Source organism: Glycine max, chromosome 6 (genome assembly GCF_000004515.6).
Source record: "Glycine max cultivar Williams 82 chromosome 6, Glycine_max_v4.0, whole genome shotgun sequence".
In the NCBI taxonomy this organism is placed as follows: Eukaryota; Viridiplantae; Streptophyta; class Magnoliopsida; order Fabales; family Fabaceae; genus Glycine; species Glycine max.
Window position 1 is genome coordinate 13586141 of NC_038242.2, and position 17506 is coordinate 13603646.

At 32.1% G+C, this 17506-nt stretch overlaps 1 protein-coding gene, 1 long non-coding RNA gene and 2 other non-coding genes across 4 annotated transcripts; 1 reads left to right on the forward strand and 3 right to left on the reverse strand.

The window, feature by feature from the left end:
* Nucleotides 1-1635: 1635 nt before the first annotated feature.
* Nucleotides 1636-9181, forward strand: LOC112997675 (ADP-ribosylation factor GTPase-activating protein AGD1-like). Its single transcript, NR_163597.1, has 19 exons — nt 1636-1807; nt 2377-2477; nt 2904-2974; nt 3325-3387; nt 3698-3742; nt 3934-3999; nt 4110-4157; nt 4254-4349; nt 4440-4481; nt 4778-4996; nt 5092-5223; nt 5321-5545; nt 5631-5711; nt 6762-7022; nt 7216-7361; nt 7432-7522; nt 7800-7968; nt 8042-8292; nt 8987-9181. It is a non-coding gene; the product is annotated as an ADP-ribosylation factor GTPase-activating protein AGD1-like (long non-coding RNA).
* Nucleotides 9182-10814: 1633 nt separating this feature from the next.
* LOC100788688 (rRNA 2'-O-methyltransferase fibrillarin 2) lies at nt 10815-14091 on the reverse strand. Its single transcript, XM_003528043.5, has 7 exons — nt 13761-14091; nt 13299-13600; nt 13078-13173; nt 12891-12968; nt 12625-12801; nt 11478-11546; nt 10815-11094 (listed from the first exon to the last, which is right to left on the reverse strand). The coding sequence occupies exons 1-7, from the start codon at nt 13774-13776 to the stop codon at nt 10915-10917; spliced, it is 918 nt and encodes a 305-aa protein (XP_003528091.1). The 5' UTR covers nt 13777-14091; the 3' UTR covers nt 10815-10914.
* Nucleotides 11871-11941, reverse strand: LOC113002015 (small nucleolar RNA snoR60). Its single transcript, XR_003267544.1, has one exon. It is a non-coding gene; the product is annotated as a small nucleolar RNA snoR60 (small nucleolar RNA).
* LOC113002014 (small nucleolar RNA snoR60) lies at nt 12200-12270 on the reverse strand. The gene has a single exon (XR_003267543.1). It is a non-coding gene; the product is annotated as a small nucleolar RNA snoR60 (small nucleolar RNA).
* Nucleotides 14092-17506: the final 3415 nt, after the last annotated feature.

Sequence of the window (17506 nt, forward strand, 5' to 3'; positions counted from 1 at the left end):
ATGGAACATCATCAGGGTCTGAGCTATTATCGCTGCACCACCTCTCTGAAGTGGAAGCAGAAACAATCTCAATGGAAGAAATTGGATCTTTGCCATGGCTAAAACCATCATGAAGATGCTTTCCTCTATCTGAAAGCATGTTCAATGCACTCTGAACAATTTCTAGAGCTGACTCAGCTCCAGGAAACTCATCTTTTACACCACTTACTGAGGTAACAAAGTCATGGAGAGAATTTATAGCAGCAGAATAAGTGGCAGAGGGATGTATTAAATCAAGAATGCAATGAAAATCAATATCATTGTTTGATAGCCTGACACTGGAAGCAAACAGTAAAATGTTGCAAATGGTTAACATCAGATTAATATTATCAAGTTGTGGGTATAGTAGCTGAGCACTAAGTAACTTGTTTCTGGCATCAGTGTAATCCTCATTGTGCATGAAGATTGCTGCAACCCACTTCTCCTGAAGAGCCTCCACTTTTTTCTGATTCAAGTTCAATTCTTCCATGTTCTCCTTGGCTTCAGGAATAGGATGCATGTCCCAACATCCATTTGAGTAGCATTTACCCAAACAACTATTCAATGCCATGCACTTACTTCAAATGTGTTTGAATTAAGCTGTAAAAATGTTTAGGAATAGAGAGAAGATTAAAGTTCAAGAGAGACAATGAACTCTGAAATAATCATCAGAAACCTTTGGTATATGCTCCAAGTTAAATTGTGAAGAAACACATGAACTGTGTGTAGAAAAGTGTCCAAAACGCGTTTTGCGTGTGGCAGGACTCAAAATTACCAGTCCACAACACACCAATTAAAAAATCCAGGTCATTTTAATTAAGTTTAACGATGTAATTATTTTCTTCCTTATAAAATTATAATTTTATTATATAGGTCCCTTTAATATTAATCTTTTTTATTTTATTCTTGTTATTTAAGTATTGAACAAATAGTTATTTTTTTATTAATTTGATCTGAGATTATCATGTATATAAATTATTAAATTTTATAATAATAATTTTAAAAATCATATTAATCTTTATATATATATTCTTTTTCTGAAAGGTGAGACAAAAAGCTGGTTGGAAAATGACCTCTATGTTAAAGGAAAATATATAAACGGTCAAAGTTAGAACCAGGTGTTATTTTAGTTGTGTTGTGAAGTTTGACACGGTTTGACTAGAGAGAGAAAATAAAAAGAGCCAATTTTGTTTAGATTTGGAGCGACAGACATGCAAATTCGTAACCACAGCTTCAACCTTCAAATCCGCTCTCTAAATAACATTAATTTGAATAAAAACTAAACAAACGAATAACTGTCTCTTTTTCTTTATGCTTCTTTTTATCTATCTTGTTTTGTTGAACTATTAGAAAAAGAAGAAGAAGACGAGCAACAACAAAGAGAATATTCATAAACATTATTTTTCGAAAATGAATTTCTCAAAAACTAAACGACTCGCCCAGATTCCGGCATCAGGTTCTGTTCTGTTTATTCTTTTTCCCGTTCAATATCTGAAGATTGTGTCATTAATTCTCGGTTATGGGGTGCTTTGAAAAAAAATTACATATTAAAGAACGTTTGTGTTATGTTCTTGTTACGTAAATTTTATTTGCATGGTTCATTTTACTGTTGTTTAGGAGGGTCATGTGTTTTTATATATTTGGTTGGTTTGGTGGTGTGCTTAACACGAATTGGTTGCTTAATTGTGAATCATGAATGGTTGTGGATGCAGCTCCAGTGCATGGAAGAGAGTTCAGAATCGTTACGCTCGAGATGTTTCAAGTTTTACAAAGGATGTTGAAAATACACGTACGTGGGTTTTCCATGCCATTGTTTTTGTTTAATTTTAATTTTTTAACTTTTGCACTTTAGAGACTGTTTTCTACATAATCTCATGCATGTTCTGTTAGTAATTGATGTGGGATTATGTAGTGGTATATATTTTTTTTAGCTTAAGAAAAATTTAAATGAGTTGGATCTCAAGAACTCATGAAGTAGTGATATATATTATTATTTAAGCGTGACAATTTATACATTATCTGTAAAATTAAACCCTCATTGAACAGGGTGCATGCATCATTATCTTCGAATCGCATGAATATAAAAAAAAATTCATTACTCTCCTTAGAAGGCATATACGTATCTAGTCTCCACTTTTATCCTTGAACTCATTTACCTTTGGGGCATGTTGAAACTTTAAATGTGGGAGGATTTTGCTTAAACCTTAAGTCTCAACAGCAAAACAGTTCTCAACATACAATTCAAGAGAAATTTTGTATATGCCTAGCGTACAAAACTTGTACAAATTAGTTTAATTATTGGCATTCAATAATTATATAAATTTGTGTCAAATAATTACTTTATATTTATCATGATAGGGAAGGGCTTGGAGAGGCATATGATGGAGACATTTCAATTGCAAGTGCCCTTGAAAATTTTGGAGGAGGGCATAATGATCCTCTATTTGTAACTTTGGGAGGTAAGCCTTGTAGCTCTCTTTCCTCTTGTTGCCTTTTGTATCAAATAGTAAACGTAAACTACCTAAATGATTTTCTGTCATATATATGCTTGCTGCCTAGTATATTTTGAGGTTATTTCTAAGTTAAATATATATTGGCCCTGAGAGAACATGAGAAATTTAGGTTGAGCACAACAAGTCATATATTGTTACTGAATGTATACTCCAGTTCTGTGCATGATATGTTTAGGCCATTAAAGGAACTTCTCAAATTCCTTGCATATTGTGTAAATGATACGCCAAATATTCTAATCTTGAGCATGCTATGTTTATAATTTTATCTATTCCCTTGTTTTTTTAACCCTCACGCATTCTTTGAATATTTAATATAATATTATATTCTTTTTTGTTAGTAATTTTTTATAAACTTTGAGTTGGTATTATCAGGACCTGTCGTGACCAAATTTTCTATTGCTTTGAGAGAAATCAGTACATACAAGGAACTTCTTCGGTCCCAGGTAATGATTTGTCTAATGTTGTCAGAGTCTTATCTTTCAGCAATGTAATTCTTTAAGGAGTTAGGTTAGACCATTGGTGAAACTTGTGGCTTTCCGGTGGTTAAACACTTAAACCTACAAAACTTGAGCTTTTGTTGTGAGTTTAATGAGTTAACAATATTTCATCCAAAAAAAAAAAAGTTAACAATATGTCTGGGCTCATATTGTTTAGTTATGCATCTTTCTAAATTGGATTAGACTACAAGATGATATTGTTGAAAAATCTTATTTTTAAAGGTTTTTTTAGTATATCAGAAACCGTTGTTATAACTGATATTGCTAAGCTGACTCTACTTAATGTGACTTCTTAGGCAGAGCACATGCTGAATGACCGGTTACTAAACATGCTAAATGTCGATATCCTAGATGTCAAGGTACACTATTAGTAGCAGAATTTTTTAAAATGTTATAAATATAATTAATAGTGTGGAAAATGTATATTTTATTGGTGTAATAAGACAATTAATAACTTGAAACTAATTTTCATTATCAGTTAAAACTATATATGGACAATAAATTAAAGACTACCATTGATGGAATTCAGTTTCAAAATTGACAACACTTTCAAAAAGGAAAATGCTCCAGAGAGTTGATTTTCTTATATTCAACAAAGGAAAATAATTATTGCCTTCAGATGACTTGTAATTTATTTTTCACTTTTAATGCTTCAAGTGATGTTTGCAGGAAGCTAGAAGGCGTTTTGAGAAAGCTTCCCTTGTACATGATCAGGTGCTTCTCAATTGCATACAAAAATTGCACAGTAAAATAGCTACTGCATGTGTACAAGTGTTGAGCAATACAATTCGTTACATGAAAAGAAGAAATTCAGGGCATTTTCAAAACAAATTAGATATGTTGAAAGTTCACTGGCCAATCTCTCTTGATCATAACACAAATACAACGTTGGTTTTATGCTACAGGGACGTGAGAAGTTTATGTCATTGAGAAAAAGCACTAGGATGGATATTGCCACTGTCGTAGAAGAGGTAGGTCATGTAGCTTTTCTTTGGCATTTTTATTCATGAATTAATATTGTCTTAGCTTGTCATGGGTTACCATGATTTTTTCAATCTAATTTGGTAGAGAGACATTCCAGGATTTGCACAATGCAAGAACCTCATTGGAGGAAGCTCGTTTCAATCTGGTAATCCTAGTTGAACAAGATATTTTGCTTTGAATAGTATGAAATGTATATAAACTTAGCTCTTGACTTTATAACACATTTCATCTTCTGTTCTAGGTTAGTGCTCTCCATAATGTTGAGGCCAAGAAGAGATTTGAGTTTTTGGAGGCTGTCACTGGAGTTATGGATGCTCATCTTCGGTATTATCGACAGGTATATGATGACACGGTTATATATTGCCTTTTCAATATGCAATATTGGATTTATGAATTATGATGTTTCTAAAAATTCTTTCCCTTGCAGGGATATCAGCTATTACATGAGATGGAGCCTTTCATTATCGAGGTTTTGCTATTTACTCTTTACTTCTTTTGCTTTCAACTTCACTAAAGATAGGAAACTTTTTTTTTTCTCTGTGGATACTTGGATAATAGATGTAGCTTTCTTTTGATTATATGCCTTAAGGTTAGAATAATACATTCAAAATGTTAACTATAGTGTGCTTCCTCAAAACTCAAAACTCTAGATAATCTGAGATGTGAAATCCATCAGCACAACCAGTTGAGCAAAATTGTGCATTTGAAAATATCACTAGCATTCCTGATTTATTTACTGAATGGAATATTTCCCGCATGTTGCAGGTTTTGGCTTATACACAAAAGGCAAGAGAAAGTTACAATGAGAAGCAAATTAGTCTTTGTGAAAGAATGTTGGAGTACAAAAAACATGTTAATCATGAAAGTATGTTGTCCTTGAATGGTCCTTATGACTCTCCCTGTAGAGATGGTCAAGTGCAGCCTTTTTCTAGGATATCAAATAAAGTGGCAGATGCTATAACAGAATCTGCTGAAAATGGAAAGGTATTTAAGGACATAATGATGTTTCACTCTTTCTCTATGTACTCACGTCATGTATGAGTCCTATTCTCTGATCTCGCCATCTGCACTACTTGTAGGTTCAAATCATTCGACAAGGATTTCTTTCAAAACGGTCCACAAATCTGAGGGGTGACTGGAAGAGAAGGTATTTTGTTCTTGATAGTCGCGGAATGCTTTACTACTTTCGTAAACCATGGAGTGGATTACATGTAAGTATATCCAACTAAAACCAAGTATTAGTGTATACTGTATAGACTCTTTAAGCTAGCTAGGCAATGCTCATTTCAATTTCATCACTTTGAGCAGAGTGGCAATCAATCATCTTTACACAGAAATTGTGCCACTGACAATAGTGCTGGAATTTTCAGTCGCCTGCTTTCTTCACATTACCATGGATTTATCCCTGATGAAAAATTTGTAGCACGTCATACAGTGAACCTGCTAACATCAACAATCAAGATTGATGCTGAACAGTAAGATTTAAGGTTCTGCTTCAGGATTATTTCACCATCAAAGAGTTATACATTGCAGGTCATTCAAAAAAATTTAGTGACATGTACTTGCATTTTATCATTACTTCTCTCTCTGTCTCCTCACTAAGGCCAAAATAATGCAGGCAGAAAATGCCCTGGATCAGATGGATTGGATGGAAAAGATAACTGGTGTAATTGCCTCCTTATTGAGTGCACAAACACTGGTACATCATATATTTTTATTTTGGAATTTGTTTACCTGCCAAAAACTCCTGGCATTATCATCTATTACACACTAAAGAACAACTTTATTTTTTATGCATTGTTAGTGTAAAAACCTGTCATCTTATTAGAAATCCTTGTTAGTATGACTTTTATAATAGAATGAAAATGTAAGAATAATACACTATTAGTGCATGTACTATTTACTCTAAAAGAATTTAATTCTGATGACATCTATATAAAAGTTTAAAATCTATAATAACTCATGATTGGATGAAGTATAAGAAAAGGTTAAATTAATTTGAAAGTTCCATAATTATTTGAAAATTTTAAATATGTTCTCATACTCAAAAGTTTGTAATTACATCCCTATACTTATAAATTATTTTAATTGAATTCTTGACTAAGGTTTTGTCAATATCTCATTCAGGTTCTGTCAATTATAAGGATCTAGAATAAAAAAGTGACAATTTAACAATATAAAACATTATATTATCATCTAATTATAAACCGTCACATATGATAAATTTATTCTTTTAAAAGAATTATTTTAAAAGTCAAATATTTTACGCTTACAATGCATAGAAATTAAATTCTAACAATCTAATCTAAAACTTTCAAATAGTTTAGGGATGTAGTCCCTAGCTAAATTATTCAATAGTTTATTGAAATATTTGAAAATTTTCGTACTTGAGATTACTCTAGCTAGAGACTCCATTAAAAATGATTTAAGTTGAGGGACATAATTATAAATTTTAAAAGTTTTAAAGTAAAGACTTATTTAAAAATCTCCTAATAATTCAGGGCATATTAATTTAACCTAAAAAACATTACAGCGGCAAACATGTACAATGATAATAGTGTGGCAAAACTTTAGTCACCAATACAAGTATAACATTAGACGTCTTTCTTTGAAGCATCTAGCATTTCTTATCAAATGTCTTACCTAGTTGAAGATTTCAATGCAAACAAATGTTCCTTAATCAATTCTTTAGCAGAAGTCTTTTAAATGCATCCTTGATGCCTGTATTAATCCGATAATTATGTGACAGTCAGATGACTCTGAAAGCAGTGACTGTTACTCTGCCAACAAGATGTATTTGTTAAAAGGTTCTCCTGATGATGATCCTGCAGTGAGTGGGGATTCTATAAAAAATGAAAAGCCAATTGAAGTTCTTAGAAAGGTTGGCGGGAATGAAAAATGTGCTGATTGTGGTAAACCTGATCCAGATTGGGCATCCTTAAACCTTGGCATCCTTATTTGCATTGAATGTTCCGGTGTTCACCGTAATCTTGGTGTGCATATATCAAAAGTAAGTAATTGAGGTTACATATTTAAGATTATGCTATAGTGTTATCAATTTTAAGTTGTTCATATTCTTGTTTTCTATTGGTTTTTAAATTGAACACAATATTTATAGTGAATTTATGTATAGTACTTAAAAAGGTTTCTGTTTTCAATTCTCACGATTGCAACTAAGGTGACTTACATTTTTTTTTTCACAGGTAAGATAACTGACCCTTGATGTAAAAGTATGGGATTCTGCAGTGTTAACCATGTTTCAGTCACTGGGGAATCTTTTTGCAAACTCAGTTTGGAAGGAACTGTTGCATTCAACAAGTACTTCGCAAACTGATGACACTCCCGATGGGTAAGTTTTGCCTAGATTTATGGGATTATTAACTGTTTGAACTTTTGCTAACATGATCCTTGCAATGTAGTTCATTCAAGACACACAAAAAGTTATTTCATGCAAGAAAACCAGCACATGATGATCCTCTTTCACTAAAGGAGAGGTTCATTCATGCAAAGGTAATAAAAATTATGTTATTTCCTCTCTGGGGAGATGAAATGAAACCTTTTAGACACCTAAGATGATGAATGTCTACCCTTATTTTTATTTACTGTGAACGAGTATTTATTGAACATTAGGCAACTCTCTGTTGTTTCATATTTATACCTAAGATAAGTTTACTTTGATTAAAACCTTATAGTAGCTGGAAGGAATCTTATTGTTGAGGTATTACTTGAATCAAGTTGAATACGTGGGAGATAGAGAACTTGAACTTGAAGGTTTCCCTTGTTGCAGTATGCTGTGAAAGTCTTTGCTCGCCGGGACAACGAATGACAACCGTCTCCTTTCAACGGCACAAGAAGTGGCAGAAAGCACCACTGCACCAGTGCCAATGACAAGAAAGCAGTGTACAGACACGTTGTGAAGTCAGATGTGGATGTCATTGCTATTAGTGGGGAAGCAGGTATATCTTCTTAATAGTGGGGAAGCAGTTAAAAAAGCAGCAAGTCCAATTAGAATAACGAATTGTTGTGCAGGTTTTTCTTCCAACATGCCTTCTTCAAGTAATCCAAACACATCATGTAAAACTAAGACTCGACAAGAGGAGGATATACAAGATGGCTCTAGTGTGCTTCACCTGGTATGCTTAACTAGTGATTCTGCAATGGTAGAGCTGCTCCTACAGTATGGTGCAGACGTAAATGCTATTGATTCTAGAGGGAGGACACCTCTACATTACAGCACTATGAGAGGGGAGAGTGCAATTACAAAAGTGCTTTATTACAAGGTAGTTATTTTGAGGGGGGTTTAATCATACACTACATGACCCCTTATATTTTTAATCATTGGACTTCTATATCCAAATTCACCTAAAGGTGACTAAATTTTTAGCTTGAAAATTTCCCTCAGTAAGGGAATTGGATAGAAATGGACATGTCAAATAACATATAAACGTTTCTGACTACCTAAAATTGTTCTTCGAAAGTAGCGTTACCATAAAAAGGAGTAAAAAAAAATTGCAAGGGATAAAAAGCTTGAAGATATGTTTCTTCTTGGTGTATATGCTAACGTTTGAGAACATGAAAAACTAGGTATAACTAAGTTTGAGAACGTGAAAAACTAAGTATAACCAAGCCAAATACAATTATTTTTAGTGATCGAGTCATACATAGTAATAAGCATGCATTCTGACCCCTTTCCTTGGTAAGCTATGCACGTAACCATACAATATAGGAACTCAGACTTGAGATTAGGTCACTACTGCCTAGGAGGAATTGAAACCTCATCCAAATGATATGGTTTATGCTTTAACTATGGAGTAGCTTTGTCATTATCCATCCCATGAAGAATATTGCATTTCAATTTTATATTACTTAACGTGTCTTGCAAACCTCAGTTCCATGACAACTTTCCCATCATCTGTATTATCCGACGTATAGTGTACATAGAAAATTACTAAAAGAATTTGCCAATTATTTCAGGGGGGCCAATCCACTTGCCGGAGACAAAGAAGGCAACACTCCTTTTAAGCTTGCACCGGAACCTGACACTGTTGTCAAAGATACTCTTGCTCTAAACCAGCAAACGACATGCCCTCAAAACTTATTAGAAAAATGATTCATGAACACCTTGTGTTGGAGATAAAAATATAGAAGACAAAGATAGATGATATGATGCGATAAAAATTTAAAAAAGAGATAGAAAGAAAAGAAAAATGTCAATTAGGTGTCTTTATTAAGTAGGTGTTCATTATATTATCACCGAACTATAAGGGATCAAAAAATCATGTCTCAGTTTTTTCTCTTGCTGATTGGCAATTGTACAATTAATAAAAGGTTTAAATTAAATATGTTTTGAGTTTTTTTAAGTCAGTGTTTTTTCATTTTTTATCTTTATAAGTTTTTTTATTTATAAATTTGTATGTTTTTATTTATAATCTTTATGAATTTGTGTTTAAAAGGACCAAAATTGAAAAAAAAATACAAATTTATCGAAACCAAAAATAAACAAAATATCTTATATGATCAAAATTTAAAAAAATACAAATTTATAAGAATTAAAATTAAAAAAATAAACTTAAAAAGACTAAAAATGAAAAAAAAATGTTAACTTACCGAAAACAAAAACCTATTTAAGCTGCCATGATAAAGTAAAACTCACCGGGTTTGCGCTGACTGCTTCTGGGGGTTGTTCCTGCCCCCATATCCACTCAAGTCAATCAACAAAACTACCTCAAACTATTAGCATCTAGTTGCTATCCCACTGTCATTTTCCATCAGAAATTGACAAAGTAATTCCTCTAACAAAACCATGTGCATAAGTTGAGAAACTACAGTCCCACTAATGTACTATTAACAACTAGCAATGATGTAAATCATCATTACATCCTTTTAGTGTACAAAAGAGAAGAATGGAAGATGCGACATTTTCCATTCAAAGATTCTTCACATAGAACTGTTAAAGGAGGCACACATCAATGAGTAACAAAAAAACTAACCTGAATTAATGAAATCCTTTTCATGAAACAGAACAGAACAGAAGCTCACTTCTAAAACATCTAAATTCCTGTAGCCAGAGGTGAACTCAAAGATTTATGATATGATGGATTAGGCTCTTCATATTGTTAAATGTCTTTCAGTCATTGTCTAACTCTTGCTTTCGCTTCATAACTTCCATCTCTTATGCCAGTCAACTAAATTTGGCTCATCAACCAAGTCCCAAATGAGAATAAAGTGGATGAAGATATCACTGACAGAACCAAACTTTAATTTCGCATTTAAAAAATTAATACTATTACTAAAATTGATTGAATGTTTAGTTTCTCCACCAAGATATCAAAATTAATTTTGAATCGAAAGAAGTAATTTTGACGGTGAATAAAAACTTATACTTAATTTTAATCATAACTTGATTTTATAATAAAAACACTCAAAAATCACATCTTGAAAATAAGTTTTCACCAAAATCAATAAGATCTTTGGCAACCCTTATAGAATTGGTCAGTGAACATTTTGATTAATTATTTTTCATAACATCCTTTTACTGAGAATATCCATTCGTTTAAAGGGAAGATTAAATCTTTTTATGAAAACACTAGTATAATAAACCCAATAGATACATGAATTCAAATTCCTCAATATCATAACAGAAGCAGCAATTTAATTTTTCAAAATTAATACAAATTCAAACCAACGCCATGAATCATTATAAAGTGATGATGAACATAAATAGCACTACTGGCTACGGGAAAGTAATCTACTCAGAAGCATATTTTTTCTTTTGGGGCATTCTGACATCAAACTATCAAAATTCAAAACAGAACTGTTTTATAACCAAGGTTTCGAAACAAAATTAACACAAATCTCATGAAATAACATTGGTACACGCCTACTGGCTACTGGAAAGCAATCTACTCAGCAGCATCTTTTTTCTTCTTGGGCATTCTGTATCCACCAACCACACAGGCATGGTCCCTCTCAAATGGTTCAAGGGTGACTTGCTCGAATGGTTTGAATTGATCAGCCTTTAACTTGTTCACTTCGCTTTCAAACACTGCCTCAGCAGGGACTGTGGAGTCTATGCAGTTAGCCTAAACATACAAATGAACTAAATGAGAACAATTCAGCAAAACTACACAAATAATTATGACATAGCACATAAGAGATCACTTATCAAATTGTCTTCCCATTTATCAACCAAAGAACCTAAAAATTGATCTAAGCAAATCATAAAAAAGATTCCAATGTTTTCATTAGAGGGCAAGCCTTGACACCTCCAATTGTTGCTTTGAGACCAAAAGTCCCCAAGTTCAAATTCTGAAAACAGCCTAAAAGGGTAAGGCTGATTCCATCTACTCAGACTGCCTAGGAGGGAACCTTGTGCACTGGATCAACCTTTTTAAAATGTTTACCATATTGATCATATACAACACAATAAAGTCTTATATAAACATGATTAGATGTCTGAACATACCTTGATTGAAATAACAAAATGACCCCCTGTTTTTAGATAATATGAAGCATTCAGCCCCAAAATCCTAGCCTGCAATCCTCACCAAAAAATTGTAAACAAAATATAGATTACAACTGAAGTCTCAAAACTACTAGGAGCTTTTATCTTCAAATAGAATAATAGAATTCATTTCCAGCAAAATATATAACAGAAATCCACAAATTAAAATAAAATGAACATACACAGAGTGAAAAATGCATACATCATTTATAAAAAAATAAAAAATAAAAAAACAGTGATAAAAAATAGGGAAATTTCAAAGTTTCAAACAAATATCTGACCAACACTGTTGTCTATTTAAAAAAGAATAAGTAATAAAACAATATATGGAAAAAGATAGAAAACAAATTGATTTGCATCCGAAAATCAGGTCTGCATCATCCTTGATGTCTCGAAGGGGAACCCAAGTAACTCGTCATTTACACAGATTATGTCATATTGACTACTGACTGGACACAAACACATGCATACATCATATCAACTACTGACTGGACACAAACACATGCATACATCATATCACATTCACATTAATTAAAACAAGTTAAGCAACTATCAAAAAATTGAAAAAAGTCAGTACTCATTGATTCAAAATGGGGGACAACCAGGCTAAAAAAAATCAGCACTGCTGTCTATTTAAAAAATTAAGTAAGAAAAACAATAGAAAAAAGGAAAAGAAACGGATGTGCATCAGATACTCGGGTCTGCATCATCCATGATGTCTTGAAGGGGAATCCGAGTAACTCGTCATATGCACATATTATTCAAATTTAAATGACTATAATCAAGTAAGAAAATAATATTGAAAACTGTAAAATACAAAGTCGAGAAACAAAGAAAACACCACAAATGAACTCTAAACTGAGATTTTAAGGATTCTTTATGTAAAAACCAAAGAAGCATATAAAATGCACCCATGCAATGTAAGTAGATAGCTGGACACTATTTGACAACCAAACAGAAGAGTAGATGAATCAAAATCAAATAAACAATAATCATATGGCACAACTGATTTAAGTACATCAATGTTATGGAACACTAGCATATATTTGCTGTAAATACAAGCTGAAACAGATCTGAAGAGGCATGATGTAAGAAATTTAAACCACACCTGATCAGGCTGAGCAACGTCAGAAAATATGACATCAACCATTCCAACTAACATCCTGTACTTAGCTGGATGTCTAGCATCTTCAATAATGGGTATAACATTAGTTCGCTTCTTTGCCATATTGACCAAGTCACGACCACTTCTATGGGAAAACTCTACTGCATAGACAACTCCAGTCTATATATACACAAAGAACAACACAACACACTCTAATCAGCCCTTCTATTCCACAAATCTAAAATTATGCAATTCTAAATTATACTTACTGGGCCAACAACATCTGATACGTGAGAAACAGTGGTGCCGGAAGCAGCTCCTAGGTAAAGGACTCTGGCACCAGGTTTCTTCATAAGACACAAGACAAAAATAATTTAAAAAAAAAAAAAAAAAACATGACGAGTGAATTTGAAGAACTACATCTAAACAGAGCAAATGTTGTAAAGACAATCTTACAATCCATATGTTGTCAACACCACCAAGGATGGCAGCGGCCAACTTCGAACGGAAAGGATTCCAAACTCTGTACTCATCTTTGGAACTGTCTTCGTTCTGTAAAAAAATGAAAACCAATCATTTCACGCATGCTTCTTCAATAGATGTACAACATTTATTTATCTACTTAAAAGAAAGAAAAAAACAAATAATGATGTTTAAAAGGTGAGAAAGAAAATAACCTGAACGGTAATCCTTTTCTCGTTGTAAACAGCTTCACCAGGAACAAGATTCTTAGTAACAAGAGCATCTTCTTTACCCTTGGCAATGAAAATGCCATCATGCCTATGGGGCTGAACCACAACCTTGCTACCTCCCTTCATTCCACCTCTGCCGCCGCCACGGCCACCACCCCTGCCTCCTCCGCGGCCACCACGGCCACCGCCTCTAGCTTTGAACGGCGTACCCCTGTCTCCTCCTCTTCCTCCACCGCCACCCCTTCCTCTACCTCTGTCACCCCTACCACCCCTGAACCCACCACCACCTGCAGAAATTCAAACGCTTGTGAAAAAAAGGAAAGCTAATTACCACTACATTGTTCTATCAACAAAAGAAATTATCAAACACCACAAAAACATCAAAAGGCAAGGAATGAACGAACGAACACGTAAACCCTATCTTGTTAATAAAAGGAAACTTATTACCTCTGGGAGGAGCCATCTTCGAGAGCAGAGGCTACGCTGTGAACGAACGGCGACAACGAAAGAAGTAGAAAATGGTATAGAGGAGGGTTTAAGAGGAAGTAGGGTTTTGATTTTATTTTATAGAGAAGCTATAAATTAAATAAAATGCCTTCCATCACCCACTAACATAACCCTAGAAGGCCACATCCACTTCCTGGCCCATTTTCCATACCCTCTGCACTTATTTGCGCTTACCTAAGACAACAAAAGGTGTTTACTATTGGCCCTATCATAATTACTCTCTGGCTCTTATAAAACTTTAAAATCCTTCAAAAATACCATTTTACTCCTTTGTTCAAACACTCCACACCTCCTTCCTTCTCATTTATCTTGCTCCTTCCCTCTTTCTCCTCACCCCGTGTTAAATACACAAGGAAAACATAATTTCATTGTCATCTTTGTTAAAATATACAATGAAATCACATTTTCATTTTGTATTTTTAAAACAACAAATAAATACATAAGGGAAATACAATTTTGTTGTGATCTTCATTCAGATAACAACATAATAGTATTTCTGTTGTGTATTTTTTATGATGATTTCTTTATTAATTATAAATGCAAGTTATCTTCAATAGCAACTCCCAACAATAAATGCTCCCTAAAGCAAAAATAAGAGGTTTCTAAAACTAACGCTACCTGGTTTACACACTTTATGTCAATAAGATAAAGTTTTTTGTGAGCTATTGCTTCCTACATTTTCCAGTTGCTTTCTGCACTCCCTTTTGTCTTTCAGAATGGTCACTCCAAAATGTGAAATTAAATTCTGAAATACTCTCCCTTTTTGTCTTCTAGAATGATCATCAATCCATAAGATAAAAAAACATTCTAAAAAGATTGCAGGAAACAACTTGAGAAGTGCAGGAAGCGACGGCCTCTTCTGTGTCATCAATGGGTATCTTTCTGGATTGTTTCTTGTTCTGAAAATTTAAGAATAAAAAATTGAACACTTGAGGATAATTTAGGGGAATTCTTTCAAAGAGAAAAAAGGGAGGTATATAAGAAGAAAAAAAAGTGGTGTAAATAGCTATAACCCCATCCGTGTTTTACTTCAGTTTTAGATAATCTTCTTCAAATGTCTTTTTTTTCAAAAAAACTGCCAAAATGACATTAGGAAGTGGGAACTCATACTTAATAGTTTTTAACTTAAATTGAGAAGCTAAAAATTGAAGCTTGCAAAAGTAAGCGTTGGTAAACATAAAGCAATTTAAGTGATAATTGATTTTGAGCTAAATTGTAATTTTGGTTTCTTTTATTTTATTGATTCTCTATTTTATTTTATTTTTTATACTTTTGGTCAAATTCTAAATTTTACGTACGTGTATTTCTTTTATTTCAACATCTTAATCAATTAAATTATTTCTCCAGAAAAACCAATTAAATTATTTTTTAATAATATCTTAAGTCCAGGATTCGATTGAATTAAAATGAAACACATACAAAATTGAAAATAGAACTAAAATTGTATATTTTCTAATATAGGAGAATCAAAATCAAAAAATAAAAGGGATCAAAGTCATAAATAAAGAATTAAAAAAGAACAAAAATTACAATTAAGTGTTGTTTTTTTTTTTGAATCAAGAATTAAGTGTTGTTTTTATTAACTACTTTTTACTAATGTTCATAAAACTTTTTTCATATATATATATATGGACGGATCCAGTAATTCATCAAACAGGGGCTGAATTTTATCTTATTGTATTTTAATTATTTAACTATCTAACCTCAAATAAATAAATATTTAATAAATAATGACTTTTATAAAATTATTTATTAGTTTTACACATAAACTTAAAATTATTTTTTATTTCAAATGATAAAGAAAAAAAACACGTGTATTTATAATATTTTTATTTCAAATTTTTGAAGACATTTTGATTTTACAAGCTCAATAACAATCAAACATGATGCACAACAATAATCTCACAATAAAAAAAGAACAAACTCATTAAATATAATAATGACTAAAAATCATCAAATTTTATAACAACTATATAATATATATATATATATATATATATATATATATATATATATATATATATATAATATGTTGATAATAATTAATGTTACTAATTATAATTAAATATATAAATAGATAAATGAGACTTACAATAATACACAAAACATAATTAACCTAAGTAATAAAAATTGATAAAAAATTCATAGAGATGTAATTTTTTAATCATATCTATTATTCTATATATCTTTTTGGATTATAATATAATTGGTTACAAAATATATTATTAAAAATTAGTATATGTTAGGGGTAAGTGATAACATATATTTTCAAATTTATTAATTAATATTTTTTTACTGGAACTAATACATATTAATTATTAATTAGTTTATTGTTTTATTTAAAATATCTTTTAATAAAAAAATATTAATCATTATATTTAACATTAAAAGGGGTTTGAGGGTGGGGGCTAAAGTCCCGAGGTGCCCCCATAATAGATTAATAGGAAAATTTAAACCATAATTTTTTTTATGGAATTCAGAGATGTGCTAAGGCCAATCAAAGAAAGTAATTCTAATTATGTCGACACTACAACCATAAACAGTGAAAATAACACTCTCCACTGTATTAAATCCAAAATAGAAAATAAAGATCATGAAGAACAAAGATCAAAACCCACAAACAATCATTTGAACTTATAACAAGGAAGATCATACTTATTCCTAGACAACTCCTCTAATAAAAGAATGGAGGGAGTCCCACCAAACTAAACCAGGCGTAAAACTATCATGAGAAGCAAGTCTATCTGCACAAATTGTCCTCATGGTAAATATGAGAAAGAGAAAAGGACATAGAGTGAGTCATATTTATACAATTTAGTTATCTATTTATAAGTCTCCAAGGAATCACATTACGAATCTTGAAAGCTTTAATAACAAGAATGGAGACACACTCAATCCAAAGGGATAACATCTTTGATAGAAAACTAGCTTATTTTAAATCACATTAATAATAATATGGCTAATGAGTTACTCGAGTTATTTACTTTACTGAAATCTAGCTATTCTCATTATTAGATTAGATTTATGTCCAACCAATATTGAAGACATAAATTTTGTACCTATTATTTGATTTCTGCTCTTTGCTTTTATATTTTTGTTACTTGCAGTAGCCCAAAGGTCCTGAGTCCAGTGGGTTGGTTTTACTGGGCCTTATTCTTATTGTCATTAAGTTTTACGACGTTATTATTTTCTACATTTCCATTCCATAATTACTTTATGCACTTTCCGTTGCATTCCAAAAAGTCCAATCTAAAATGTAATAGAAAGCAGCTAGAAGCAATAGCAAGAGTGCAGGAAGTTTTAGCCAGTACGATGATAGGTTGAGTTTTTAATCCATTCTAATTTTTAACTACAGAGCCTGAGTTTGCAACATTCATCCTTTTCAAATTTTTGCGAGTAGCATGATCAAAGTTATACAGAGGTTTAGGATGTTGGTTTCCCATTTTGGTCATGTAACGGCATTGTAGTATTATGAACCTATGAGGATCAATTCCAAAAGATTATAGAAGAACACGGGATCGTGAAGTTTTCCGTGGTCGTGGTTATGCAACTGATTATGACAGCATTTGTTAGATTCAATGCATGTTATTTTATTTTTTCGGTGAATTTGTTAGATTCTATTAGCACGTTTTAATTCTCACATTTGACGTATCAATCGCTGGTTAAATCATGATTTGTTAAGGTTC